This window comes from Balearica regulorum, chromosome 12 (assembly GCF_011004875.1).
Source record: "Balearica regulorum gibbericeps isolate bBalReg1 chromosome 12, bBalReg1.pri, whole genome shotgun sequence".
Lineage (NCBI taxonomy): Eukaryota > Metazoa > Chordata > Aves > Gruiformes > Gruidae > Balearica > Balearica regulorum.
In genome coordinates, this window is record NC_046195.1 from 20289230 (window position 1) to 20316349 (window position 27120).

General features: G+C 47.6%; 3 protein-coding genes across 4 annotated transcripts in view; all 3 read right to left on the minus strand.

Annotated features, from left to right (window-relative positions):
• LOC104631169 (chondroitin sulfate synthase 1) overlaps positions 1-2256 on the minus strand; it is a 78981-nt gene extending 76725 nt beyond the window's left edge. The window contains exon 1 of the mRNA XM_075763911.1: positions 1842-2256. Within this exon, the coding sequence (XP_075620026.1) occupies positions 1842-2107 (266 nt within the window). The 5' untranslated portion in view covers positions 2108-2256. The remainder of the gene's footprint in view (positions 1-1841) is intronic.
• An 8836-nt stretch (positions 2257-11092) lies between these two features.
• Positions 11093-17784, minus strand: SELENOS (selenoprotein S). Of its 2 annotated transcripts, none has more exons than XM_075763913.1 (6): positions 17629-17783; positions 17288-17422; positions 15592-15698; positions 14111-14200; positions 13929-14007; positions 11093-11927 (listed from the first exon to the last, which is right to left on the minus strand). In XM_075763913.1, the coding sequence occupies exons 1-6, from the start codon at positions 17711-17713 to the stop codon at positions 11848-11850; spliced, it is 576 nt and encodes a 191-aa protein (XP_075620028.1). In that variant the 5' UTR covers positions 17714-17783; the 3' UTR covers positions 11093-11847. The 2 variants fall into 2 exon arrangements, with proteins under 2 accessions (XP_075620028.1, XP_075620029.1); XM_075763914.1 differs by lacking the exon at positions 11093-11927 and adding an exon at positions 13702-13833 and having other exon boundaries at positions 17629-17784.
• Positions 17785-18032: 248 nt separating this feature from the next.
• On the minus strand, positions 18033-23993 carry SNRPA1 (small nuclear ribonucleoprotein polypeptide A'). Its single transcript, XM_075763915.1, has 9 exons — positions 23820-23993; positions 23042-23189; positions 22446-22524; positions 22034-22080; positions 21360-21462; positions 20754-20833; positions 19388-19463; positions 18872-18965; positions 18033-18246 (listed from the first exon to the last, which is right to left on the minus strand). Exons 1-9 carry the CDS (start codon positions 23899-23901, stop codon positions 18188-18190), a joined length of 768 nt encoding a protein of 255 aa, XP_075620030.1. The 5' UTR covers positions 23902-23993; the 3' UTR covers positions 18033-18187.
• Between the last annotated feature and the right edge of the window lie 3127 nt (positions 23994-27120).

The following is a 27120-nucleotide window of genomic DNA, read 5'->3' on the forward strand; positions in this document are numbered from 1 at the left end:
ATCTGATGGATGCTAGGCAAACTGTTCTGCCATAAAACCCGTTACATGATGTCTCAACACAGCTCCAGCCTTTCTGTATGTAAATTATGTGGCTCATGAGATTTGCAATCCAAAATGCTCCATCCCACACGGTGAAGAATACCTAACCCTGAAGAAACGGATTCTTTCACCCATTTCAAAGCATCAATCGTGCACTCTCTGTAACTTAATTACAGGTCTACTGCTGAAAGAAGGAATTAAGTTTCCATTAAAACCATTGTTGGTGGACAATATACTTCAGATTGCCCAAATTAAGCAATTTTAGTGCATTTGATGCTGATATAAAGAGAGCTACCCTTTCCCAAAACCAGGGCTGGGCAGGGGGAGGAGGAGAAGAAGATGGTCCATCATACATGGTTTTGCCATCCTGTTCTTACTGGCCACTAGGGCCAAGTACTTTTCAACCTAGGCAGGCAGGAGATGGAGAAGGGTTTGCTCTAGTACGCAACTAAAGGGTAATTTTATTAGAGAAAGATCTGCCCCAGAGCTCCTGGCTGCTCCTCTGACAGCACAGGCTGTGCAGCGCTCAGTCGGAGCCGGGGTATACCCGAGCTGACATTTTAGCTCTTAACTCTTTCAAATTTCCCAAGCAAGCTTCCCGCGCAGCCTCCCAGCACTGCCTGCTGGCGCGAACGCCGGAGCAATAGGCATGTTTCTCCAAAGCCACAGACACGTCTCTCACAGAAGAGATGATTATTCTGATGCTGCCGAGGCTTTGGAGAGAAGTCCCATTAGCACGCGGCACTCACAGCCATACCCAGCTACGGCTGTAGAGCATGCCACCGGCTACGGCAAGCGGCATGCTGTGAAACGCACAAAGATTGTCCCTGCTCCAAAAATAGGTGTACTCAGGTAATAAACACATGGCTCAGACACCCCAGTTTCTGCGCTAGCTTCACCAGCCTGAAGCTAGGAGCATTCACCCAAGCTGGTTTTCCCCATTCGAGCTGTTTCACTACCTGGTCCAGCCTTAGCAACAGCTGCAGCGAGCGGAGGGTGATTTTAGTCTTTGTTCCCAGATGCGTTTTCTGAGTCTCATTCCTAAGCACATGCGCTCAGCTTGGCACAGTAGTCTTTTCTTCCCCTATCCAGGGGGCTACAGTCATCTCCAAACTTTATTATTATTAGGCTGTGGGCTCTCTTCAGAAGCAGCAGCCAAGGACTGCACCAGCATGACACGGCCATGCCCAAGGCAGAAGCACTGAGGGAAGCGCTTTGACGACCGTGTCTCCCCCAGTGACGGGTGGCAAGTGCCCCCTCGCTATGGAGGGGCTGCCTGACCCTCGGGCAAGACCACTGGCGCTACCTGCCATGTACCGGCTCAACCAGACCGTGAGAGCGTCAGTGCCACTCAACTCGACCCCTCAGGTCTCTGCCGACCTGTCCGGGCAGCAGATGAGAGCTCGGGGCATCTCTCTCCCCCCTCACCCCACACCCCGGCCCGGCTGCAAGTGCTGCCCAGGCAGGGGCGAGGAGAGCCGGGTCTGAGCGTACCCTGAGGGGCCCCTTCGGCTCGCTCACACCTGCCCCGGGGAAGGGCGAGCGGGGGGATCCCAGCCGCAAGGGCATCCCGGCCGCACGGGACCCGCCGCGGGAGACCTCCCGCCCCGGGGCTCTTACCTCAGCCGCTCCTCAGGGAAAACGGCCGTGCCGAGAGCCGAGCCCAGCCGAACGTGGCCGAACCGAGCCGAGCCCAGCCGACCCGAACCCACCCGAGCCTAACCGAACAGACCCCAGCCCAGCCGACCCGACCCGAGCTCAGCCGAAGGCAGCCGAGCGGAGCCGCCCCACCGCCCGCTCACCGGTGGGCGGCCACGGCGCGGCTCCGCAGGTACTTCTGCGCCGTCATCACCCCCACGAAGAGAAAGCTCTGTGCCGGCGAACCGGGGCGGCGCGGCGGGGCGGCGGCGGCAGGCGGCGGGCGGCAGCCCTGCGGGCGGGCTCGGCGGGGCCGCGCCGCCGCCGCCAGCTCGGAGGCGCGGGGCAGGACGAGGCGCGATGCGAGCACGAAGCCCAGCACCAGCCCCAGCAGGACGCTGAGCCAGGCGCGGCGGCCGCGGCCCGCCATGCCCGCCCAGGCCCCGCGCGGCTCCTCACAGCGCCGCCGCCCCGCGCTGCGCCGCCGCCGCCAGCCGCGCCGTGTCGCCCAGCGCCGCCATGGGGGAAGGGGCAGGGACGGGAAGCGGAGGGGAGGGAGGGGAGGGGAAGGGAAGGGAAGGGAAAGGAAAGGGGCGCCCGCCTCCCCGGCCCTGCCCCTCGGCACAGGCGCCGTGTGCGGCCCGCCGCCGCGCTGCCCGCCGCCGATGGCCCCGCCCGGCCGTGGCGGTGGTGGCGGGGGCTGCTCCGCGGAGCACCCCCCGCCGCGGGCAGGGGGAGGGAGGCGGCGCGGCTCGGCCCGGCCCCCGCACGTCCCGCCGCGCTGGCGCACCGGGGGAGGGGGGGGGACCCGCCCGGGACAGGGACCCCGGGGTGGGAAGGGGGACCGAGACCCGGGATGTGACCCCGGGACGGGGACCGGGTCCGAAAGCACCACCCTGGAGCGGGACCACAGGACAGGGACCGGCACCTTGACCAAGCACCCCACCCGGGGGACACGGACCCTGACCCAGCAGCCCACCCTGGGGCCCCCGAACCTCGGCCCAGCTGCCCAGACCAAGAGCCCAAGAGAACACGGGTGCTCGGATCCAGGGGTGGGGACTGAGACCCCAGACATAACCCCAGGACAGGGACCTCGGCCCAGCACCCTGGGACAGGACCCTGGCTCGGGAGCTGGGACTGGGACTGCAGCCCAGCCCTTCGGACCAGGATGGGAAGGCACTGGGAGACTGGTACCCCGACCCAGGACAGGCGCCAGGTGCCCATGCCTGCTGCCAGAGGTCCATCGCCCGTCCCTGCAGAGACCCGGCTGGCTCACGCCGAGCCTGCGCAGCCAGAAATGCGCCATTCCCATCTCCACGCAGGGTCCCAGCTGCCCAAGCCCCAGACCTGGCCCACGGTGCGTGCAGAGCTCCAGCCCTGGTTTCGCCTGGTGCTCGCGCATTCGTGCAGCACGTGCTCTGGTGCCAGGGGGAACAAAAGCACAGGCAGCTCTGTTTTTTCCCACCTTTCTAATTAAACCGACCAGAAATAGGTCAGTCTATCTCCATCTGGAGGCTATGACTGCTCGACAGAGCGAAGACGTTAGCCGTACTGGGTGAAGACTTCTTTTTCCTTTGTCCACGCTAACTCTCCACGCGCGTTTCATCTACGGCGTGCTTCAGTTTCAAATGCTGCTGCGCCAAACCCTTGACATCTTACAGGAAAAAACCCCTCCAGTCTTTATAGAAGAAACATATCTAGTACAACCCACTGACCTCCCGCTTATCATTGCGGTTTCTTTCATTTCCTACCCACTTTTGTATCTCCAATTGCCAGTCTTTCCCATTTTAAAATTTATTTACGTGGTGTCATCCGCAACGAGCTGAGAAGAAAGTTTTGGCGTAACGGCAGCCTGCTCTTGAGCAAGAACCGTTGCAAAAGAGGATGCTGTACAAAATACTGTACAAGTCAGAGTGCCATACATGACAGATTTTACGATTCTTGTACAGTAACTGTCGTACTTCTGGGAACTAGCAGGTAATATCACAATCTGCTTATCTAATGAACTTGATGATACGTCTTAAAATGCTTTTGCAGGGGTTTTATTGCTCATGATGGTGCAGTCCTCATACAGAGGTCAGCACCGATGAACTCTTGTGATGTCAGGAGCAACAAATAATGCAAGGAAAGCACCACCACGATTTATGGTATTAAACAAAAATAAATATAAATAGAAACTAGAGAAGAAATACAAGCAATTAACAGGAAAGAAGAGCAGGAGGTCTCCTCTTGGTTGCCCACGGGCAGAACACAGATGTATTGAGTGAGACGTATGTTTGTGGGAAGAGGAGAAGTAAATGGTGAAAGAGAGGGGAAGGAAGAGAAGTCCAAGGTGGAACAGACGGGGGGCAGGTAAAGCCAGGGAAGGACAGGAGCACCATTGCTTGGCAAAAGCCAGCTGGAAGGCGAGAGGAGTTGCGGAGGCCAAGGACGCATACTGTCAAGAGCTGCAGAACACCGGGGAAGGGTTACAAACGCAGCAGAGCTCAGGTGCAGTGGGTGTTAGCAGTTTCCCAACGGCTTCATGTGTGCCACCAGGCAGAGGAGAGGTTGATGGAGATAGCCAGAGAGGCATTCCCACCCCAGGCAGGCACCGGGCAGACCTGGGGCTGCACCCGGCTGCTGGGGCTGGCTGGAAGCCCCACGTTTGCTCTGACAAACTGATCTGGTTGCGCAGAGATGCTGTGGCTGCCCCTGGATCCCTGGAAGTGTTCAAGGCCAGGTTGGATGGGGCTTTGGGCAACCTGGGCTAGTGGAGGGTTGGAACTAGATGGGCTTTGAGGTCCCTTCCAACCCAAACCATTCTAGGATTCTATGATCTTTTACTCCACTTTCAAAAGCTGCTTCAAAAGGGACCTCCTCAAACTCTGCTTCTCCCCTCTCCCCACAAGCCCAATCATCAGGTCCTGAAATACAGGACACCGACAGACATTCAAGTAAAATAAAGAGTAAGGCCACTCTTTTCCAAAAGAGGGAGATGTGGCAAGTCCATGAGCAGGAACGGGATTACTCTCAGCGTGCTCCAAATCGGCAATAAAAATCTCCTGATTCAAGGGAAAGCCGCTGTGGCCTATGAATTACAGGAAAAGGCAGAGCTAGCGTGGTTAAAAGGCAATAAAAAAGAGAAGGGTTGGGGCTGAGGAGCTGTCAGTTGGCTTCTTCCCATAAAGAAAAGAAGTTAGTCATCAGAATTGAAAACTTCATGCGACTTCAGCACACATGGAAACGATGAAGCGGAGCAGCACACTCCCGCGTTAGAGCTCCGCTGTCCCGAGTTCTCGTCTGGCACGTTCCCACCTCCCTGCACCTCCACAGCAATTACGGTCCTGGACCTCGCTGCGGGCAGGGGGTGAGCAGAGCGCCCTTGGGGAAGGGGCAGGGGAAGGAAGGGGCGCTTTCTTGGTGCCAGGATTTAACCCCAAAGAGAGGAGGCACGTTCAGAGTTCACACTGCTGCCGTGTGAGGTCACACCACCGGTTGTAAGGCCGAGATGTCCAGCTGAAAAGCGGGGGTGGCACCTGGGAACGCTGCGATGCTCACACAACCTCCCTAAGCACGTCAGAGTGCCTCGCTTTATTTCATTTATGAAGCCAAACCGACGTTCGGAAGCGTCAGGTGGGCAAGTGCCCCTTTTACGTCTCCTGTCCCCTCCCTGTTCTTGCATAGAGCAGCTGCTGTTTCCACTACAGGGAAAAAAAAAAAAGGGGGGGGGGGCAAATTAAGGGAAAATTTGAGGAGCACAGCTTAGTTCTTCCAACCGAATTATAACCCTGCCACTACCTGCCTAGGGAATGTTTTTAATCTGGTTGGCAGAGAAAGGTCGTACTGCATAATCATATTTAAGTGCCTTCCCCTATTAACACAGCTCTTAGTCCCAATAAATAGTTGACGCTGTATATTAAAAGGCATGGTATTTTTCTCGTGTAACACTGTATACAATCCTAAACACATTTTTATGCAGCATATCTTCTATTCTATGTGGGATTGCTTGCATTAATATTCTGAGGGCTCTTGAAAATCTGGTGTGCTCCATCTCGGTGCTCCCATCCCACTCACTCGAGTGAGATTAGCACCCGGACCAGCCGGCGAGAGCCCACTTGACAGGCCCACACAGTTTAGATTCATAATCAGATTAACAAAACAGTAATCCTATTTTTAAACGATGAAAAAGCCAAGTCCTTGAAGCGGCGAGCTGTTTTGTGTGCGTACAGAATAGGTATCGTCCTTTTGGAATAAAGAAGCTTAATACCAAAAGAAAAAAGCCTTTTCCGCATAGGGGACTACCCTGTAGAGGAGAGGGACTATTTTGCATTATAACCGCTTCTTTTCCCCTTCAATTTTGATCTCCAGTTTTTCCACAGTGATGAGCCCACTCTAATACTTACAGGATGTGCCTGCCACATTATATATTCTTTACCATATTTTAAAATAATAGTTAAAGTGAACTACTTCCCAAGTGCTCCAGAAACTTTAATTATGAATGTTCCAGTACTTAAACTGATACTTTAAAAACTACCCAGGCACTGGAAAATGAGCATACTTCATATATTCAAGGTAACAGACTCACGGTGGAAAAAATCTAGCTGGGCAACCAGCAGCATTTGTCTCTGGCACAGTATTTCCAGCACCGTTGCATTTTCCCAAATGATGCAAAAACTCCTTCCCCAGCTCCAGCACCCACTTGTATTTTTTTTTTTTCCCCTCCCCATCCTCTTCTGGTCCTGACCAGTCCCAACCTTTCAGCTGAATCACTCAGAAGATAACACGTTCAAGGGACAAAATAAATGTCACCGGTTGCTCCTTGTTGGAAAGCCAGACCAACATTGCCATCCTACGGCCCTACTCCGCAGTGCAGCGCCCGCTCCGCACCGGGGCTGCCCTGGGTCGCTTCTGCCCTTTCCCAGCCAGGGAACCGGATTTCGGCCTTTGGAGGATGCAGGAGGTTGATGGAAAACCCTCCTTGCTCCCCACACAGCTCCCCAGTTGCCCGCTCAAGCCTCCCGTTCTCAGCGGCCGGGTAACAGCGCTGCCGGGGCGCGTCGAAGCCTTTGAGCTTCGTTTTGCATCACGGAGGGGAAGGTGATGTGTTTTTAACCCGCTACCGCCAGGCTGGAGTCGAGAAACCAGTGAAGAAGTCTAGAACGTGTATTTAAAAAGCAAGCGTCGAGATGCGATATACCTAAGACGCAGAACGGCTAACGAAGCAGCAATTATGTTACCTAAGAAGCAGGAAGCTGAATTTACGGGGAACATCACCCCCTCCCGTATGTGATACGGCTTTAGGAGCCAGGTTTGGGGTTGTTTTTCTTTGAAAGTGCATCTTGCAGGCCAACTTAACAGTAGCTCCCCATTTTAATGCACACAACAGAGCAGCAGAACTAGATTGAAAGGCCAGGTATTTCAGTCTATCAATTTTCCTCCCGTTCTCTTTAAACAGAATTTTCTAAGCCCTTCTCCTTGCCCTCCCTACGTTCACGTTACCCACAGTACCAGCTCTGAAGCTCGGTAAGCAGCACACAGAAAGAATCTTGATTAGTGAACTATGGTAGACACAGAGGGAAGAATGAAATTATTAATTTACCAGCAAAGATCTTACTCATGCTGAAAGTGCTTTTTAGCAGGTCTGCACTTCATAACACAAATGATCACAGAAAAAAAAAATACGCATCAGAGCAGCGGCTGCATACCTGCCAGCCCCTCACAACAGAAATCTGCATCAAAATGTATTTATTCACCACCAAAACTGAGCTGAGGAGACCTATTCCATTGCAGCCATTGGTTGGTTCATGAAAGCCGACGGACGTTTTTGAAGTCGCTGGCTCTGGAGCTGGGAATATGGGCAGGGTGTGTGTCAGGCTTGGAACAGCTGGGTTGGAAGCTCACACAAAATCAACTACAACGGTGCAGCCGGGCCAGGACACCACCCAGCCAGCAGCCGTACGCTTTTCCTTTGTGGTTGTGGAGCTGTTCCAAAAGCTAAGCTTTTATTCCAAAAAGGGGGGGGAAAAAAATATTAAAAAAAAAAAAATCCCAAAACCTCAAGTCTTCAGCCCATCCAAGTCTAGACCGGCTTTTTGTACAGTTGGAAACGATATAGTTTCAGCGTTCCGCAACAGCATGGACCGAAACACGCTGTGCCCCACTCTTGGCTAACTGGATCCCTGAAAAGGTGTCCTGTACAAGGACAAAAACATCATCCGAAGGGTGGATCCGATGTAAGAGATGTGTGCTGATGTGCAGCCAGGCTTGAAAAAACACAGCTGCCAGAGATTGGAACTGCCTTGTTGGGCGCAGGAGGCATAAAGGGCAGCATCAGGATGGTTCAAATGCAGCCATTAACTGTAGCGCTGCTCATAAAACGTACGGCAGACTGTCACGCTGGATGCCACCCTCGTTCACGGAGCTCTCTGAATCTCACGGTCTCTGTAGTCAGCTTCCTAGGGAGGGGAAAAAGGCGCAAAACCCAAGAAAAAACCACCTCAGTCTAAACACCTGAGCTGAGTCTAAGGAAGAAACAAGACTGGGCATAGAGCAACAGCAGAACAGCCTAATTCCTTGAGTTTCGAGTCAAAATCGTGCAGAATTGTATAAAAGACAGTAGATGAGATTTGTTAGTACTCCCATTTCACACCTGCATTCAGCCTCTGCTAGGAGAGCAGTTCCTTGCAGATACGGGTACAACTGTCATTTTCATTCCCATTATCTTTGCTGAATACACAGGTAATGCTGGAACACCCGGGAACAGCTCTGCTCACAGATTCCCCGTTTACCCTCATTACTAAAATAATTGTTTATTATTAAAAATTTCCAGTATAACATTTTTTTTAAAAAAACAATTAAGTATGCAATACCACTCTCAAAAGCTTCCCCTCATTTCACAATGACTTGGAAAGGCATAAAGCCAAGTAAGTTTTATGAGAGCGACAAGATGGTTTTTTGTTCAGTTTTAATTCCAGTGCTCAGTATCTCCTGATAAAGAGTTAGAACTATGTATAAACTAGACCTCATCTACAATTTAAAGAAAACAAAAAACTCAGTTCCTCCAGCATATAAATCATCTGAAAGGCAATGAAAAACACTTAGCTGCATTTCTCGAGCAGCTAACATTTTCAGGACTTTTTGTGCCTCCGAACACTTGCTTTAGGATTTTTCAATACCAAGAATAATTACTTTTCGGTGGCTAAGTAACATTATACAGCAGTTTAATAGCATTGCATTAACTCTTAAGTTTGATAGCTAGCTTCTTCCAGAGAAAGATATTTCCAGAACGTCTGCATCAGTAGAGTAAGAGGCTTCTTGCACAACTGCTGTAAGCGCGTGTGGGGAAAAAAAATCTCCTGAAGGCTTTTTAATATGATCTTTCATAATTCAAGTTCTTGGGAATTCATACCAAAGTAGGAACAATGGATTCATTAAATAGTTCACTTTCACCTAATGCCTTCTGCATGCTTCACTCTTCAGCTATAAAGTAACAAGCAACCACCTTTCCATACTCGTTTGTGGTCGAGGGAGAGTTTTCTATTTGAAGTCAGAGGAAAAACCCTTCCTCTGCTTATGCAGGTTGTGAGCCAAAAGAGAAGTTTTATGAACTGAGGTTCTTCCTCCCACCCTGTTCAATAGCTTAGAAGTGTCTGGTCAAGAAAAACTTAGGGATATGAGGATTAAAATAAAAAAATTAAGGGAGAGAGAAGGTTGAAGTTTCCAGAAATATGTAACTCACTTCATTCTGACTGGATATGTCTTAATAAATCTTAGAATTGGGCAAAAATCCATATCCCCAGTCCTAGCCAGAAGCAAGTCTTGAGACACAAAGATTAGCATATGCTCAGTTCAGACCTGCTTATTTATTTCTTAAAATGTTTTTACTGAATTTAATCAACCCATCCTTACCAGTTCATCAATGCAAAGAATTCTGCTTAAGACAACAATTTCCCCCAGATGTTTTTCTGAAGACACCACCTCAGTCTGTTGCCTGTTTCCACAGCACAAGGGGAAAACGTTCCCCAGAGGCACGAGTAAGATAACAACTTAGTCCTCTTTACTGATGAAGGATCTTCAGATCTTGAAAATATCCTTCCCCACTTCTATCCCTCCCCCCCCCCTTTAAAAATTAAAACCTGAAGTTACATACACCAGTCTATGTAACAACAATGGAAATTTAAGTCTACATACCAAAACGCACAGAAGCCAGGAAATGAAAACTAGTTTCCACAGGAACATTAATAGCTTCATCACTTCATCTTCTACATGTACTTGAACATACACTTCATGGATCTGAAAAGGTTCTCTGCTTTTCCATTTCATTAGCTGGCAACTTTAAAACTTACTAGTAACACGCTACAGTTACATTAATAGTCAAGAGAAAAATCACAGATCACCTGACATCTAGAGCAGTATCTATATACCTATAAACAGCGTATTCAAAGTTGGCACCCGTACGTATTCATGAACACAAGTATTCCAAGCGTATTTAGAAACAAGTGTTCAAGCAGCCCTAAGCTACACTAATGAAACACCGATCCAAACTTTAATGCATAGGTATACACAAGCCCAGTAAAACTAATTAGACACACAGACGCTTGTTGTACGCTGACAGGAACTATTTCACTCTTTATCGAGGACAGCCTGGATTTTACTCTTTCTTTGCATTTTGCGCCAGAGAGCACACAAAGGGGATGGGATGTTTGGGAAGCTCATTTACAATGGTCAGTTCTGCCTTCATTTTCTATCCGCACTGCTGGATATACACCAGAAGGGTGAAGACCACACAAACTTACTACTTGCTCCTTACAGCCCCTCACTTGCAAGTTTTACACGTTTGCTAGCCAGAGGCTCTTGTCAGAACAAACCACCCTCAGCTTTTGTAGCACGCGAGCTGGCAGCAGGGTAAGAACACAGCTCAGCACCTAGCTGGGCTGCTGAGGACAGCCACGCTGTCGCTTCCCACCCCTGAGACACGTTCAGAACAGAAAGTATCCTCAAATCATATTTCTTGACAGTAATTTGGAAAGAAACCAGCTCTGCTCTCTTAGAGCAAAGGCCTTCGTTACCTGTTTTATTGATTTTATTGAGTGCTTAACAACCAGTACTGCAGTCTATCCCATTTCAGAACCGCTTACTGGGGGTGGGGAAGAGAACGGGCAGTTTCACTTTTTAAATTTGGGAAAACTTGATTTGGTCTTAACCTGAAGGTGATTCTTCTAAAATCATGATTTGGAACACAGAACACCCAAATAACGGAACTGTTAAAAGCCAAAAAGAACAGCTGAAAAAAATCCTTTTGTTTATGGAGGTAGTCAAATGAAAATCATTTCATTTGATCTCTCATCTTGCTTTATACACATTTATTGCACTAGAACATATGGCTCCTATATAAAAGGATACTGTATAAAATGACAAGATTGTAAATACTAGATTTATGATTTGTTTGCAGTTATATATTTAATATTAACAGTGTTTTGTTTTTACAAAGCAGTTGAAATTAAAAAAAAAAGCAATAGCAAGAAAACCCCCCATCTGCTGTCTAGCATCAGTAATCCTCACTGGTTTGTTTACCATTTATAAGGAAAACATCATTCAAGGTAGCTTGTCACAGAGACTCTTGCGCAGTCACTGGCCTTCGGTGCAAATCCGTGGCGTTTGTCAGTTCATCTGTTGGTTTGTTTTTTTTTTTTAAAGTCCTTCCTCCTAAAATTCAAGGTAGCCGTCGATGGTAACATTCTTCCCCTCTAAAGTACCTTCCAGTCAAACACAGTAAATCTGCCAACACATGTCTGAGGATGGTAAATATCCTCATTTTACAGAGGTAAACTGAGCATAGATAATTAAATTTGCCTGAGGCCAGTCTTTTGAATAGCTAGCCACAAAACCCAGATCTCACAATCCCAGAAGATTCACCTGGGCTGGAGACCACGCTTCCTCTCTACAGGAGCGTGAAAACTAGCTAATTACACTGAAATTGTTTCTTTCTTCATCCTCTCTAAAAGAATTGGGTATTTTGCTCGTGTAGTATCGGCTTCTACTATTTGGAAATGGTGTAAATCTGCTTTCAAGTTAACACCTGCACTGAACCCAATCCCAAAGGAGTCGCTGTGACACGCGAACTGTAGGCAGTTAGACAGTGGGTAAGATCAAGCCTGCTAGTGCCACGAGACACTAGGGAGGTTAGCCTCATCCGCCTGCCGACGGGCCTCTCCGGCCTGGTCTCCAGGAGCAAGTTCCTCCTCCTTCTCCAGACAGGGGGTTATAGCCTAGAAGTACAGAGGAGAAATCTACCATATTAATATTTGTCCTCAATAGGCCTTCACCAACACACGAGGAACACAAAAAAATAAATGTCACATGTAATTGCACTTTGTTTATACTTACTACTCAGGCAGCATTTTAAGGAAAATGAAAGCAGAGAAAATATCCAGACTTGAGATGGTTTATTTTTGTAGTGCTAACAGTAAAAGCCATTGCAAAACACTCGTGTTTTAATTTGATCAATTTGGATTAAATTGAAATTAATTAGCATTTAATTTCTCCAAGTCTGCACTAAAGCTTTAATGCTGCTCTACAGAGTAAACAGAGCAGTAACTGTTACAGTAAACTCTGTAAAGTGTATCTGTTCTCCAAGAACCCTACTAGTTAGGAATTTAAAATAATCTTTTAATCCAGTCCTGCAAGGAATATTCTGAAGGTCAAGAGGTAGCTCCACTCATTACTACTGTAAGATTTTTTTTTTTAAACAATTTGAAAAGGCAAGTATATACAGTAAGGCAAACAGATACTTTAGTTGAACATCCTAATGCTGTAACTATAAGCATCTTCATTTTATGAGTGCGTACTTGGTAAAGGTACAACTTGGCAAATGTCCTTAATTTGTTCCGTACAAGGCAAAGACAGACAACCAAAAACCTAGTAGCACTGCTAACCAAACAACCTGTTCCACTGAAACTTCAAGCCATCACCTCCATCTTTGAAGTTTGTTTTTCTCATACTAGCCAAGTTTTGCTTTCTAGCTTAATTCAGCAGCTGAATAGTGCAGATGGTTCTTTCACTTCGTGCTGATCTACCTCATGAGAAGATCGGAGACCTCTAATTCTATCATCTGTTACTTAAGCAAAGATTTTGCTTAGGATGAAACTAGGACAGGTAGCAGCTGGCAAGGTGCCTCAACCCAGCTGGCCTCATCCTGCTGCTCAGCACAGCTCCTAGCCATGCATTTCTCATCCCCCACAGTGGGAAATATTCTGTGCAAGAGCTAGAAGGGATATTTGACAGTATCAGACATTAGACTCTACTCATATTAAACAACATCAGATGAATCAATCAGTCAGTTCCTTCAGCTGTTGTCAACAGCTGTCAGTAAAAATAGTTAAAGCAGAAACTTCAGCATTGCACTATTATTGAGGTTTAATATGTTTAATCAAGAATCTTCTGGTTTCATACATTTAATGAAGTGACTTGCTCAGTACTACACCCTAAGTGGGCTTCCTTTTTAGTCTGATATGATTGAGGCTGTCTAGATGATTCCCTCCACTATGAAAAATTGTAATTAAAATATCATACCCAAATTAGCAGTTGCAGGTATGGCACAGGCTGTTTGGCCAAGAGGAGAGAAAGGCGACTAGCTGCATGGCTGATACACGACAGCAATCCTGATGTGAGGTACGTAAGGCCACAGAAAGCAGTTCATCCATCAGGATGATTTCAGTGGTTGACAGCGAGTTTAACAGTAAGACCTTCTGGTGGTTTGTGAGAGTTGGTAAGAGTTTATACATCTGCAGGATTTATCTGTTCAATAGGTCACTATTGTGATATCTGACAAATAAGGTCACATTTTGCTTAGTGAAGACTTTGATCTTCCTGAATCTACATAATACAAAGTAAAATACCCTCTTCCTGCATTTGGTTAGTACTGCAGGTGATTGGAAGACAGACCAGATATGAAAATATTGGACTTTTACAATAATGGGGGAAGGATCCCAGAAATATTGTAAGAATCTATAATTTTGAGTGACAAAAATCTCAGTAGATTATGGCAAAAGCATTTAGAAGAAAACTGAAACACGGCTTCCCCAGGGAAAAGCACCACAGAAACATCCTGCTAGCTTTTGTACAAAGTACAAAGCACTGGTTAGAGCTCGTTTGTAAGGCACATTTTGTTTCCTCCTTGAAGAGGAGAAAAAACATGTACAATGACTATGTACACAGCTAGATAAATGCTCCATTTCACGCTCAGAATATCTTAAGGATTTCATACTTACCACCTCCTCGCAAGGGCTTTTTGTTTGGTTTAGATTTTGGGACTGCTGATGAGGTGGAAGCACCAGATTCTACTTCTTGCTGTTCACAAAAGCAGAAGTTAGTCAGAATTTAATCAATACGAATTTCAGCTTATCTAGTCACAGAAACATAATTGTAACCTGATTAACAACACAGTTGTTACCTGATTCAGTTTCAGGTTTCCTTTATAGCTTTTTCCTTCTTGCATACTTTCCCACATTGCTATCTTCTGCCTTCTCTTTTCCTCTTCAAGCTAAGGAACAAATCCAGGACATGCAAGACTAAGATTTCAGAACTAATAGAATTGCCAGTGCTACAGAAATAGCTGCAACAGGCTCATAAAAAACCATCTTTATCTGATGCAGTATCTCTAAGCTTATGGAAGCATTTACTTTTTTAAACACCCATGTCTTCCCAACCACAGAACAACAACCCCTCCTCAATATGTACAAACTGTAACTGCAGCTTCTTTTGACCACTTCATGCTTTAAAACATTTTGAAAGTAAAACAGAACCAAGTGGCAAGCTTAAATTCTGAGTTTATAAAAACAACTGAGTAAAAAAATATTGCATGTGATCATAATTTAACACACCATGTAGGGTTCTACAGAAGAAAACATGTTTTTCAAATGAACAAGACAGCCAACTACATATTTACATCCCAATATACATTACCAACAGTTCTCCCAGCTCTCTTCTAAAGCAATTTATCCACAAAACCAAACAAATTAATGGTTAAGACAGACTGCCGCCTTCTCGACAAATAGAAAGGAAAAGAGGTAGCTACTCCATCCAGTCAAAGACAGCAAAGCTCCCCAAGTCCACACACACTAGACCTAGACTTTCTACATAGTGGCTATTTTCTTCTGCAATATGACTTTTCATTTGTTTTTAACTGCCAATATTTCTTGAAGCATCAGTTATAAACTGGGGTCTGAATGTAGCTGACTGCAAAAGTAAAAACAGAAAAATAAGCTGGGTTTTGAGTGGGGATATGAGCAATATTATTGCTATGTTGATCACTTTTCTATGCTGACCCACATAACAACATGCTATTCCTCATTATCTCAAGCTGTAGTTCAAACCACTAAATTACAGTAATGCTAAGCTACATTTCTAAGAACTTATATTTGCCCTTAAGAACAGAAAATACATGTCTGCAGTAGTATAGTTAATCTAAACACCAGTAAATCCCCTTCAGTCATTCATTGGGCATATAACTAATTTTCTATAGGTACAGATTTACCTGTAAAAAAAAAAAAAAAAAAAAGAAAAAAGATCAGGCCCACAGTGTCCCATGCACACAATTACTTGCAGGGAAGCAAGTGCCACAGACATCAGTTACTTCAGGAAGGAACAGAATACTACACGTATCAATCACTCTAATCAACAAAGAGCATCAAGACATCAGGTCAGCACAGCATTGCTTGCATCACTGGAGGGCCATCACGATACCTACTGCCCGTTACTGCTCCATGGATCAAACCTCATCAAAAGTTGTCCAAGAGAAAGGAGAGGGGAAAAACCCACTGCCCAGAAACCAGCAGAGAGAGTGAGTCTCCAGTTCTGGTATCCAGCACAGAGTAAACCTTTCTGTAACAGCAGCAAAGTACTTGATGACAAATTTATGAGTTAAGGAGTTACCTGTCTTTGTTTTTCTTTGTATCTTTCTGCTTGCGCATTCAACTCCTCCTGCATCCTGAGGCGAGCTGCTGCCAAAGCTTCCTGCCTTCTTACCACCACATCACGTTCTAGGAAGTTGGGAAAGAGTTTGTAAAGATATTCAAAACAAATTCTAGATGGTGTCCTCAAAGAATTGCATTAAGGAAAGGCTCACATCTCTCCCTGCAGCTGCTTTGCAGAAAATCGCAGCCTAAGTTCAGTTTCCAGCTAATCTTTTACAGTATACGCTGATTTAAGTTTCATAGCGTTTTAATATTTTTAGAGCAATTACTTTAATAGGATTTTAATGAATAAGGACACTGATGTAATGAATCCATAAAAAATTAAAATTCACACTTCTAGGACACTTGCTTCTATTTCTGAAGGATTTGTTTGATACAAATAATTTCAGAAATATCACCCGTGCTTTGCAGGGATTCCATTTTTACCCGGAGAACTTCTTTTATGCAGAAGCGTGAGGCAACTGGCCCACATTCACTCCTACTCCTTCTGGCAATTGGTCCTGCTTGTTTCATTACGGCAGCGAAGCAGTGGCAGATTTAACATGCTCCATCAGCAAAGAAATTACTTACAAATACCACACGTCTCAAGAGAAAACCAGTAGTCTCAGAAAATCTACATTAAGTCACCACTTCTCTTCATGATTGGCCTTTAGGAGAAGTCAAAATAAAAATTATACCCAAACAAAGGCAAATATCGCTCTTTTTTTTCCCCAGTAGCTGAAGTATCTCTACACTTGTTTGTCTCCTTATGTGTTTGCTACCATCCAATCGTGACTACGTAAAAGAAATTTCAGTACTTTCCGTAATTTCATTTTACAGCCAGTTCTGGCAATTAAATCAAGATTTAATTAGCATTTAAAAAGAACACCAGTAGGATAAGGGCACGTGAGTAATATTTTCTGGGGCCCCACGTTGTGCCATGCCAAAGGAATCAGTGCCAAGTGGTTATTGTTTTGGCAGATACCTAAGCACAGCCTGTGCTTTACAGCAGCGAGTCTCCAAATGAGGCAGGATCATGACTGCGTAAGATTTACAACCTATGCCACACTTTAGAAGATAACACAGACGAGAGGCAGTTACGCCCCAAACGTACACAAACCTGCCAGAGTAGGAACTGCGAAGGAATAATTGAAAGGAGAGAGGTGATGAATATTAATAAAAAATTAATATTAAATAAAAGGGGTTTTCTCCCCAGTATTTATATTTGGATGTTTTGGGTTGGTTTGATACATCCATAAGTTATTTGACAACTGACCACAATTCATTTCAACCAGGTGGTGCTCTCAGCTTCCACCCTATCAAAGACCAGCTATTCCCTCATACTGCAGCACCCCGCTCCTTCTCTCCAAACCACATCACTTTGGGACACAACCTTTCCTTGACACAACCTTTTAAAAACACTTCTCTTGGTCCAACCTTTCCCCACCAATCTCCTCAGTAACACGATCTGTACTCTCTCCCAGGCCAAAACAGTTATCCTGAGTATTCATCAGTTAGAATCCCCCAGAACAGACCCTCTTTTTGGTTCTTCTTAAATAAAGCGTCCTGAGCAGCTGTCAGACACCCCATCAGGAGTGCGGAGCGCTAGCAGGAACCCAGAAGAGACACAAGCACCGCTCTACACAGCTCTAAAGAGCAAGTAAAGATTTACTCACCCACAGCTGCGTCAGCTGCTCCCGGCTGGCTGCTCGGCCCGGCCGCCAGGCTCTGGGATATCTTCTGGATGAGGAGATAGATGGCGACAGCGGCCAAGAGGATGTACCAGCCATAGCTAGACAGCAGGGAGCCCACTGGGACGGGGACAAGCGGTAGGTGAGAGCAGGCTGCAGGGGGACGGAGCCCGCCCAGCCAGGGGGCCAGAAGGGGGAAGGCGCCCGGGCGGGACCCGGCTCCTCTCCTCAGCGGGTGGGCTGGAGAGTCCGCTGGGCACCCCTCAGCCCCGCCAACCCCGCCCGCCCTCACCTCCCCTCAGCCCGGGACGCCCCCGGCCGCTCACCCGTGTGCTGCAGGAAGTCCAGGCCCCCCCGCCCCAGCGCCGCCTGGCCGGGGCCCGCCGCGGGCCCGGTGTCCCCCAGCTCCATCGCCCGCCGCCGCCGCCGCCGCCGCCTCACGTCCGGGAGACGCCCCGCGCGCCCGCCGGCTACGCCAATCACCACCCTCCTCGTCCTCCGCCACCTCAGGGCCAGAGAACCAACCAGGAAGCGCGGCTTCGCCTCGCGGGCCAATGGGAAGGCGGCGAGTGAAAAAAAAGGCTGGACCGGCCAATGAGAGCAGAGGGGAAGGACGCGAGGGAGCCAATCAGGGTGTGCAGGAAGGGGTCGGTCCTCCGCTCCCGCCGCCATGGCCGTCCCGTCCCCACAGCTCCGCTCTGCCGGGGAAGGGGACGCAGCACCACGGGGAGAAAAAGGAAACGTCCGTTTATTGAACGCCGAAATGCGCAAGGACAGGGTACGGGGGGGGGGGGGGGCCGGCCTGAGCCCCCCGGCAGGGAGAAGGGCAGGTGGAGAGGAGGGGGCTCTCGGGGAGAAGCGCTGGGCCTCGGGCATGGCCTGGGCTCAAGATCCGTTGGGAACGGTGTCTTCTTCCATTTCTTCCTCAGCGTCCTCCGAGGGGCCTGAAAGGACACGTCAGAGTTTTGGGGCGGTTACTGCAAAGGTTAGATATTTCCCACAGGGGCAGTGTTCATTTTTACTCCTCTGGGGAGGGGCGGCAATAACGTCAATTAAAAACCACTACAGAACAACAACAACAACAAAATCTACACAGCTCTAATATAGAGAAGAGGCAATATTGCCAGTCTGCAGTTAAGATTTGTCCATGCCGGGACCTCTCCGAAATTAGATGTTCCTGTGCCCCCACCCGAGGCACCAATGCTCAGAACACCACAGCCCAGGTGTACTGTGGGATTAATCCCATTTTTTTTAAGGAAGTGGAATGAACTGTTTGGAGTTAAAACAATACAGTGAAGCGCTTAGGGCTGATGTCTGGCACCTTGCTCTCAAGGGAGCCCTGAACTGCACTCCAGAGGCCAGGCAGCTAATACACTGATTGCAGAGGCTTACAGATGCGATCCTCAATTATTGACGCTATAAAAATTACACTCATTTTAAGCAGTTTTTTCAACTCCCTGTTTGAGCCTTCCAACGCAACTCCCCACTGAGATCACGTAAAGCATCAGGAAGCAATGAAGGGAGGTAAATTCTGTTTGGAGAAAAAAACAGTAATGGAAGCACAGTGACCTGATTTTCGTTCTCTGCCAGGAATCTGACCGGCCTGCAGTAAGCCTTTCAGTCGCTCCACTTCAGCCAGAGTCGTGGCATTTGCTATAGCAGTCTAAAAAAACAGACAAAAGAACACGATGAATCTTCACATACAGTATTTCAGTCTGATTAGAATAAACATAAACCCAAGATTTTTTCCAGGTAAGTGAAGCTAAACTTTTTACAGAAAGTTCTACAAAATTCTACAAATGACAGAGCGCAATCTTAGTTCACCCCTTAATTAAACAAGCTGCTCTATCCTGGGAGAACTCTAAGCTCAGACCCAAGTTTTGTTTAAGTTCTCAAAAAAACCAGGTATGTCATAGCAGAAGAAAAAATACAGAAAAAGCACCTAAACCAAAGTTAGGACACACTGTTCCATTTGTCTGAACAGAGTCAGGGGTTGCCAGGAGGAAGGAAACATTTGTTCAGTTCGGATCCAAGATGGTTTTTCTCCTCCGCTTTTGCCCACGTGTGCTGTGCTGACATATTTACCTTAATTGCCTCAACGTCCCCTGGGGAAGGCCCAGCTTTCTTTTTGTCACTTGGCAGACCAGCACCTGGATTGAAGCTTCAAAAGGGGGGGGGGGGAAAGACCCATTACGCCTGTTGAAGAGTACGTGCTTCTCCAACTTCCAAACCAGGTTTGGAAGCATTTCATTCAATCAAGTGTAGTATCTTATCTTTGTTAACAAACTGATACAGTGAAGAATTGCCTCCTTCAGAAACACCAGCAACTTGTCCTCACTGTCCCATTTCCCCCCCTCCCTGGCTTTTCATCTGCTCATAAAGAGAGGCAGACCTTAACTTTATAAATTAAGCAGTTGACAAAAGCTATTCGATTTGGATGTTGTTGAACACTCGGGTGGTCTGTTGCTGTTACAAAAGCAGGGTGGGTAAATAAAGAGTAACTGAAATTGGGTTTCCTGTTCTGATATGTCTAATATGATATTACAACAGCCTATATTAAAGCCTACACTAGACTGGATGTAATCTTAACACTCAAAAGGTTATCTGCTCCTGCTTTAAGAAAAAAAAAAAAAAGAAAATCTATAGTCTGAAAATGGATGTTACTGAGTGATCAGCTGGAAAGAACTTCCTGAAATGCTGACCCAGCACCAGAATGCCGCAACCTTTTTTGCAGCTATAGAAAGATTTTCTTCATATCTGTTTATTGAGCTATTTAGTTCAAACTACTTGTTCTAAAACTATCACAGACCTGAATCCTTTTCTACTCATAAACCAGAGCTAGACTCCATCTACTAGAGTTTTAAATGCTACGTACATTCAAGATTTTTTTTTATTTATTTATTTAACTATGAATTTGGAAACGCTGTTGCCATACATGATCCGAATTCTGATTTCCAAACAGGGTGATGAAAAATTAAACAAAAGTACATGATATACCACTTAAGAATATAACTAAATAAGCATAGATGTGTAATTGCTTAGCTAAAGATTTTCATTTGCATTTATCCTCCTAATTACAGCAGATGTTACAGTTTGTATTCCCTGGCAAAATGAAAAAATTTAGTTCCCAATCATCTGGGGAAAAAACCAACAAAATTAACAATGGCCACCTCTCTGCAGTTAAATGACAAAGAGGAAAAATAAAATTAAGGTTTCCTGCTTGTTGACTTAAATCAATCCACCCTGACCAAGTATGTCTGTCAAAAATATTTCTGAGATGTATTCACCACCATCCAAAAATCGGGATGCTTGGACAAGGCACTTCCAGCTACCAAAGCTTTTAAGCGTCCTGCCAGTAGCTGATATTTCAGTTTACTGCCTAATACTGCACCCAAAGAAAGTGGTGTTTCTGAAGGAGAATGCCAGTGTAAATTTGTTTTTTTTATCTTACGTTTTTGTTCTCCTGGCAATATCCTTTGCAAGCTGTGCACCCCGTTTGCCCTTGAACATTTTCTCTGCCTCCTGTCGCTCCTACAGCGATACCACACACACAAAATTAATTTAAGAACATTGCATTTTGCAAAGCTTTTGTCTTTGCAAAGAAAGATGCTTTGGCTCATCTTCATCAGCGAACATTGGTACGTGGAGACCAGATGCAAGAACAAGCACATAAACATTGCCCAGACGCTCAGACTCAAGGCAGATCAATCCCATGCTCTTAAAAGTAAGAACTTCTTTCCCACACTCATCTTCACTGAAAGCAGAGGGCTCTGCTGCGATTGCTTATTTCTTTCTCTAGAGGTCTGTCTTTTTACCAACACCAGGGGGCCAGAAAACAATCGGACTAAACAACAGCATCAGTAAAACATAATTAAACAGACTACATCCTTAACAGAACAAAACCATTAAAGAAAACAAAGAGCATGTTTCAGAGCCACTTATGATATATTGTTTCAATAACATTTACAATTATGGCAATAAACTCACTGCTGAATTTTCAAGAATGTAACAAGAAAAGGTATTCATCTTGTGCTGAATCAGAAGAAAGTAGACTTACTTTGAGTTTCACTTTTTGAAAATCCAGCACTCTGACCTGGGGAACTTTGTGGATTACATATAATCTGTAATGCTTCTTATTTGTTACAGGATTCCTTAAAATGCTACAAAGTAAATAAAGGTTATAAAGAGATTCTTAATAGAAAATATTTAAAAAGACACTTATACTGAAATACATTAATACACTTAAAGTGCATTCATGTACCTTCTAGACAACAAATAACACCATTAAATAAGCCTAGTGACAGTGTTCTTTGATATTATGAAAACTATAGTAAAAACTTGCACTTGATTTTATCAATTAAGTACATTTTATTGAAGAAGAATATACAGAACCACCTCAAAATATTAAAAAAAAAAAAAAGGAAAAAAAAGACAAATAACTAAACCATCCCCTTTCCTACCTGGACACAGATCAACTGAAAAATCACAGGACAAATTGCTTTTCTTTTTTTGTCCCTCACACCGAGTGTAATGCTACTGAAAAGCCATCATTGGCGTGTATTTTAAAGTATTTTGTAACAATAGTTTAAACCTTTTGGTTTCAATTTTTAAGCGTACAGAATCTGCTTGTTTCTCTCTCTCTAAAGGAGAGCGTTCCATATCAAAGCACAGAGCCAGGCCAGCAGCAGAGCTCAAACAGCAGAGAAAGAATAACTTTTCAAGATTACATACCTCAGGTAAGTCAGTGATTTAATAGTTGATAACGGATCCAGTTCACCCTACGTAATGAGAACACAATAAGAAACCTTTTAGTGAGACTCAAACATTTGAAAACAAAGTTCCTGAACTCATATCTATTTTAGAGACCAATTAGAATTACTGTAATTAGTTTAACAGGAAACCCACTGAGACTGTGACTGCTGTTCCACTGCAGGCAGCAAATTATGTTCATTAAAATAGGTACACCATTAACTGCTACCAAAACCGTATGATATTACTCTAAAGAAAAAGAAAAAAGGCTAATTAGAAGGAGGAGGAGTACCAACTATTACCAAAAGCATCTGACACTACTCTCAGGAAAAAGGTTAATTAGAAAGATGACAAACACAAATTTGTTTAGATTTATCCTGCGCGCATAACTTACCAATTCAGCAATGTTGTTGTTGGTAAGAATGAGCTCTGTCAGGCTGGGCAGAGCCTGTTCAAGGTTTTCACCAATCCGACTAAAGAAGAACAAAAAAACAAAGGTGAAAATTAGGCCAGAAGTTGGCAATAGTGAAAAGACACACAGAAATACCGTAACATAGAGGAGCTCACTGTAAAACAACCAAGCCTGACACTGGCAGAAGTTTGGGTCAGCACCTCCTACAATACTTTTTCTAACAAAGCTGGCAATAAATACCAGACGTCGCTGTAATTAGATGCACCGTGAGATTTCTGTTCATTAACTTGCAGTTATCCCTGTCTTCTTGTCTTTATGGGGATGATAAATGAAATCCAAAGTTCTGGCCAAATTCCAAACTCTGCATCTCATTGTCCTGTCTGAAAAACGAAGACTGACTTTTGCACTGAACAAGCCAGGCAGCTTGAAGAGGGCCTATACAGTACTGAGTGCCAACCTTTTTTCCATAAAACAAACACTTCTGCACCTACCCAGCACTGAAAGACACGGCATACTTCTCTCCCAAAAGCATTTTCCTCTGCCCCAGGGTCCCATCTGGCCAAAATACAAGTGCTTACCAAATCCTATTGTTATTCATCAGAAGAGTTTTCAGCCTTCTCAACAGAGGGAACCCATCCAGTTTACGGATCTCATTGTCAGAGAAATCAATTGCATCGAACTGGTCCAGAGTGGCACCCAAGTTCTCAATAACAGGGATTTTATAGCCTGGGGAGAGAGTGCAAGGCAGGAATTAGACGGTGCCCAGAGGGGAGCAGAAGAAAGCAAGAGGCAGAGTGCGTAGGGGGCATATCTGGATGGACCAAGGATACAGATAGTCTCAGTCAAAACATCTCTGGAACAACTCTCCTCCACATCACACATAGACCAAACTCTCCCCCCTCAAAGCCAACAGCCCCCGCTGCCTTTTCAAAGCACCCCTCTTCCTCCCCCTCAGCAAACACCCCGACTCCCTCCCTGTGTGCGTCCCCTTTGCCCAAACCCACGTTTCTGGCGCATCCCTCGTGTGTCCCGCCCCCACCACTGCAGGTTCCTCCGACATTTCCCCCAAATTCCCCTTCCATTGCACCCCCTCACATTCCTCCCCAGCTTCCCCCGCCACTGGGGCCTCTTTAACCCCCCCTCTAGCCCCCCTGCCACTGCAGACCCCTCCGGCAACCTCCCTCCCGGCTTCTCCCGTCCTGCTGCTGCCGCTCCCCCCCCCCCCCCCCCCCGTTGCAGGCCCCAGGCTCCATCACAGCCCCCTCCCCGTCCCCAGGCCCCTTCCCGGCACAGGCCGCACCGTTCCCCTCCCCGGCACAGCCTCCCCCCCATCAGAGCCCCGCCGAGCCCGCGCACCGCGCAGGTCGAGCTCGCGGTCGCGGACGGCGTTGGTGTACTGCGCCGCCTGCTCGATCAGCTCCGCCGTGAGCTTCACCATCCCGCCGGGCCCCGCCGCGCCGCGCCGCCCGCCTGCTCCACACCGCCGCCGGGCCGCGTCGCGCCAGGCCAACCCGCCGAGCGCCGAGCCGGGCCAGGCCGACTAGCCGAGCGCCGATGTAGCGAGGGGAAGGCACCGCCCCGCGGCCCGCCCTCTCCTCCGCTGCTCCTCCCCGAGCTGGCGGGCGCTGACAGGAGCGGGGGGGGGGGGCGGCGGTCACCCTCTGCCCCAGCCCCGGCAGACTCCGCTCCCCCATCTCCCCCGGGCTCCGGCGGCAGCCCGGTGCCGGGCAGGCCCAGGCCGTGCTCCCCTTCAGGGCGCAGCCGCCTCGGGACTCTCTGAGGGGGAGCAGGGGGAGTGCTGCAGCCCTCCCAGCCAGGCCCTTCTCTTCCCTCCTTGGTCCCCTCCTCAGTCTCATCCCCTTAAAGGTCTTTTCACGGTAATTTTTTTCCGTGCAGCTGAAACCTCACGGCTGCAGGGAGGGCCGGAGCCGAGGCCGTGCGCCCCGGGCAGCAGCTCTCCTCCGGCAATGGCACCGGCAGCGCTTCGGCAGCCCGTCAGCAGAGGGACCCGGTGTCCTGCAAACGCCTCTTCCCCTAGCACAAAACACCCCGAGCGGCCAGGGGGCCCTCCCCGACACCCCAACCCCGCCGGAGCGGAGTGGTCTGACGGCGGCAGTGCCGGTGAGCAGGGCAGCGATCCCTCCTGGGGGGCTGCTGGCAGCAAACCCTCTCCTTGCTGAGGGGAGGTTCCTCCCCGCTCCCCTCCCCGGGAGGTGCGCTGCCCTTGGTCCCCCCCCAGGCCTCCCTGCAGCCGGGTGAGGGGAGCGGGCAGGGCCGGCACCCTGCCCAGTGCCTGAGCGCATCCATCAACAAACTCGGTAGGGGCTTGGCTTTGCTGTCAGTAGTACCCTAAAGCAGCACGATGTCACCAGAGGTTCCCTCTCAGCTTCTGGTGTTTGCGAGCACAGGGTAAATCTGCAGAAATGGAGGCAGAACAGGCTGGGAACCTGCTGCGCGCAGATGACTGGCAGCAAGCAAGCTGCTTTCCTTTGGACAGAGTTGGCTCCTGTGCGTTTAGCCGGTGGGACCGTGCTTGTTCTAACACATGCTGCTCCCTTCCTGCTACACAGGCAGGACAGCTTCCCCCAACAATTACAGCTCTTGGTGCTTTCTCTCCTCCATCCAAGCAGCAGCTCAGCCTTTGCTCCTGGACACAGGGTTGCAAAAAACACCTTCCTCCTGCAGCGTTTGAGACACTTGCTCTGACAGTTCCACGCATATTTGCTCCTGGGAAGCTGCGTTGGGCTGAGAACATGCCACAGGCTGTGGCATGACATTCACCCTTTGCCTGCAAGATAAAACGTGCTTTCAAGCATCACTACATCCCCTCTTACCTGCTTTAGGAATTTGGAGAACAGCGAGGAAGAGCTGGGGCAGCTGAGATGGCTCAGCCTGCTGTGTCCAGCCAGGCAACTCCACTCCAACGTAAAGCAGGTCCCTGTGTCTGAGGCTGGCGTGCTGCTCAGCGTCAGTGTCGGGGGGCTGCGGCCGAGGCGCTTGGCCCTGCTGGCAGGGCTCGGCTGGCGGCAGTGGGGCTTTGCAGGAGGGTGAACCGCAGTGTGGATGATGTGGACTGAAGGTGACATGCAAAGGGAAGCGGTTGACCACCCCCAGGTCCCAAATCTTGCTGAATGTCACCAAGCAACTGCTTCTGCAGCCCTGGAGAAATACTTCCCCAGCCCTCAAGGCCCCCTGAGCGAGGTGAGGCAGAATGATTTCTGGATCCACTGCTATCGAGGAAAGGATTTTTTTCGTCAGCCATGACATTTCTGTGAACCCAGAGGATGCAATAATAGGTTAAATGCTGCATCCATGTTTGGCACCACACAGTGATGGCTCATACTTTTCTTTTGGGAGCATCTAGCAGCATCACCCTGAGAGTGACACCTGGCTTGTTCCCAGGACTGCAGCGTCAGAGCTGGCTCTGTTCTGGCTGTCAGTCCCTGCAGAGGTGGCAGCTGGGGTCAGGCAGCTCCTGTGCTCCCTACTTTGAAAACACCCTCACCAAAGCTGTGTACGAAAGCACACAGTCAAGTTTTTATAACATCTGCATCTGTTTAAAAGCAGTTAGGAGAGAGCAAGAAAAAGAGAGCGAGCTGTCAGAAGCAGAAATGAAGAATTAGCAGCAGTGTTTTATGTGACTCAGGAATCACGCGGTGTTAAAGACAACAGAGTCTCTAGTCATTTCAGGCAGTTGTTAAAAGGAGAGCAACCCTCTTCAGCCTCCTGGAAAGCTGGTCCTGCCTCTGACAAGGCCAAACTAAAGGCAAACCTTTCTCCCTTAGCACAATACAGCTGTATGCCTCAGCTCTACAGCCGTAATAGAATTGTAATTGAGAGCAGACAGATTCCTGGTCTCAGATGCTGCACACGAGCTCTTAAAAGCCCTTTCTTTGTAATGGAAAGTCAAAGCAATGATTTTTAAGATGTATGTTCCCCACCTGCCAACTACGAAATGGCAGAGGGCCGTGGATGCAACCTCACAGCCAAACAGCAAACGAGGAGTCAGGCTGCACTAAGAAGATTTTCCAGAAAACAGCTATTACAGATTTGTCTTTGATGCCAAGAGACAATAGAGCAACAGGCTTTAATAAATTGCCCAAATATGTATTTATCTTGAAGACACAGCCACTTTGATCCTTTGAGCATACCAGTGTCGGCGAGACTTTAATAGCTCCAAGCAAGCATTGCAATAGCTTGGATAAATAATCTGAATTTTATTACCTTCCAAGAGTGATTTCTGAGGGAGTTAGTGCCCCGGGAAATGCTGGAAGCTGATGCTGTTGCATGAACTTGAAGTGTAGAATTTGTTTCTCTTTCCCTGCCAGGCTGGAGGGCAGCAGAAAGCGGGATAAAGCTGGGACTGCTGGGGACTGGTCATCTTAAATTGCATTGTTTCACCCAGTGTGTATTTTAGGTTATGCCAAGGATGTAAGGGTAAACATTTTTTTTCTTTTTTTTTTAGCATTTCAGTACATCTAAATATACCAGTGAGCAGTATTTAGAGGCAGGCTGCTGTAAGCCAGAGAACTGAAAGGCAGAGCTGCCGCAGTACTCCTGATTCACAGCTCCCAGTTTTTGACTGTGTGACACAGCAAGAGAAACGAAAGTTTGTTATTTTACAACCGAAGGGGGAGAAGCCAGGAGCATTTCACCC

Bases quoted from the DNA above. Each gene is read 5' to 3' on its own strand.
- SNRPA1 (XM_075763915.1), bottom strand. From the start codon at position 23,901: ATGGTGAAGCTCACGGCGGAGCTGATCGAGCAGGCGGCGCAGTACACC. The intron at 23,190-23,819 runs GTGCGCGGGCTC...CTCTCTCCCCAG, and splicing joins CCGCGAGCTCGACCTGCGCG to GCTATAAAATCCCTGTTATT. The intron at 20,834-21,359 runs GTAAGTCTACTT...GTATCGCTGTAG, and splicing joins TTCAAAAAGTGAAACTCAAA to GAGCGACAGGAGGCAGAGAA.
- SELENOS (XM_075763913.1), bottom strand. From the start codon at position 17,713: ATGGAGCTGGGGGACACCGGGCCCGCGGCGGGCCCCGGCCAGGCGGCG. The intron at 15,699-17,287 runs GTGAGTAAATCT...CCAACTTCCTAG, and splicing joins AGCAGCTGACGCAGCTGTGG to AACGTGATGTGGTGGTAAGA. The intron at 11,928-13,928 runs GTAAGTATGAAA...CTGTACTTCTAG, and splicing joins AAAGCCCTTGCGAGGAGGTG to GCTATAACCCCCTGTCTGGA.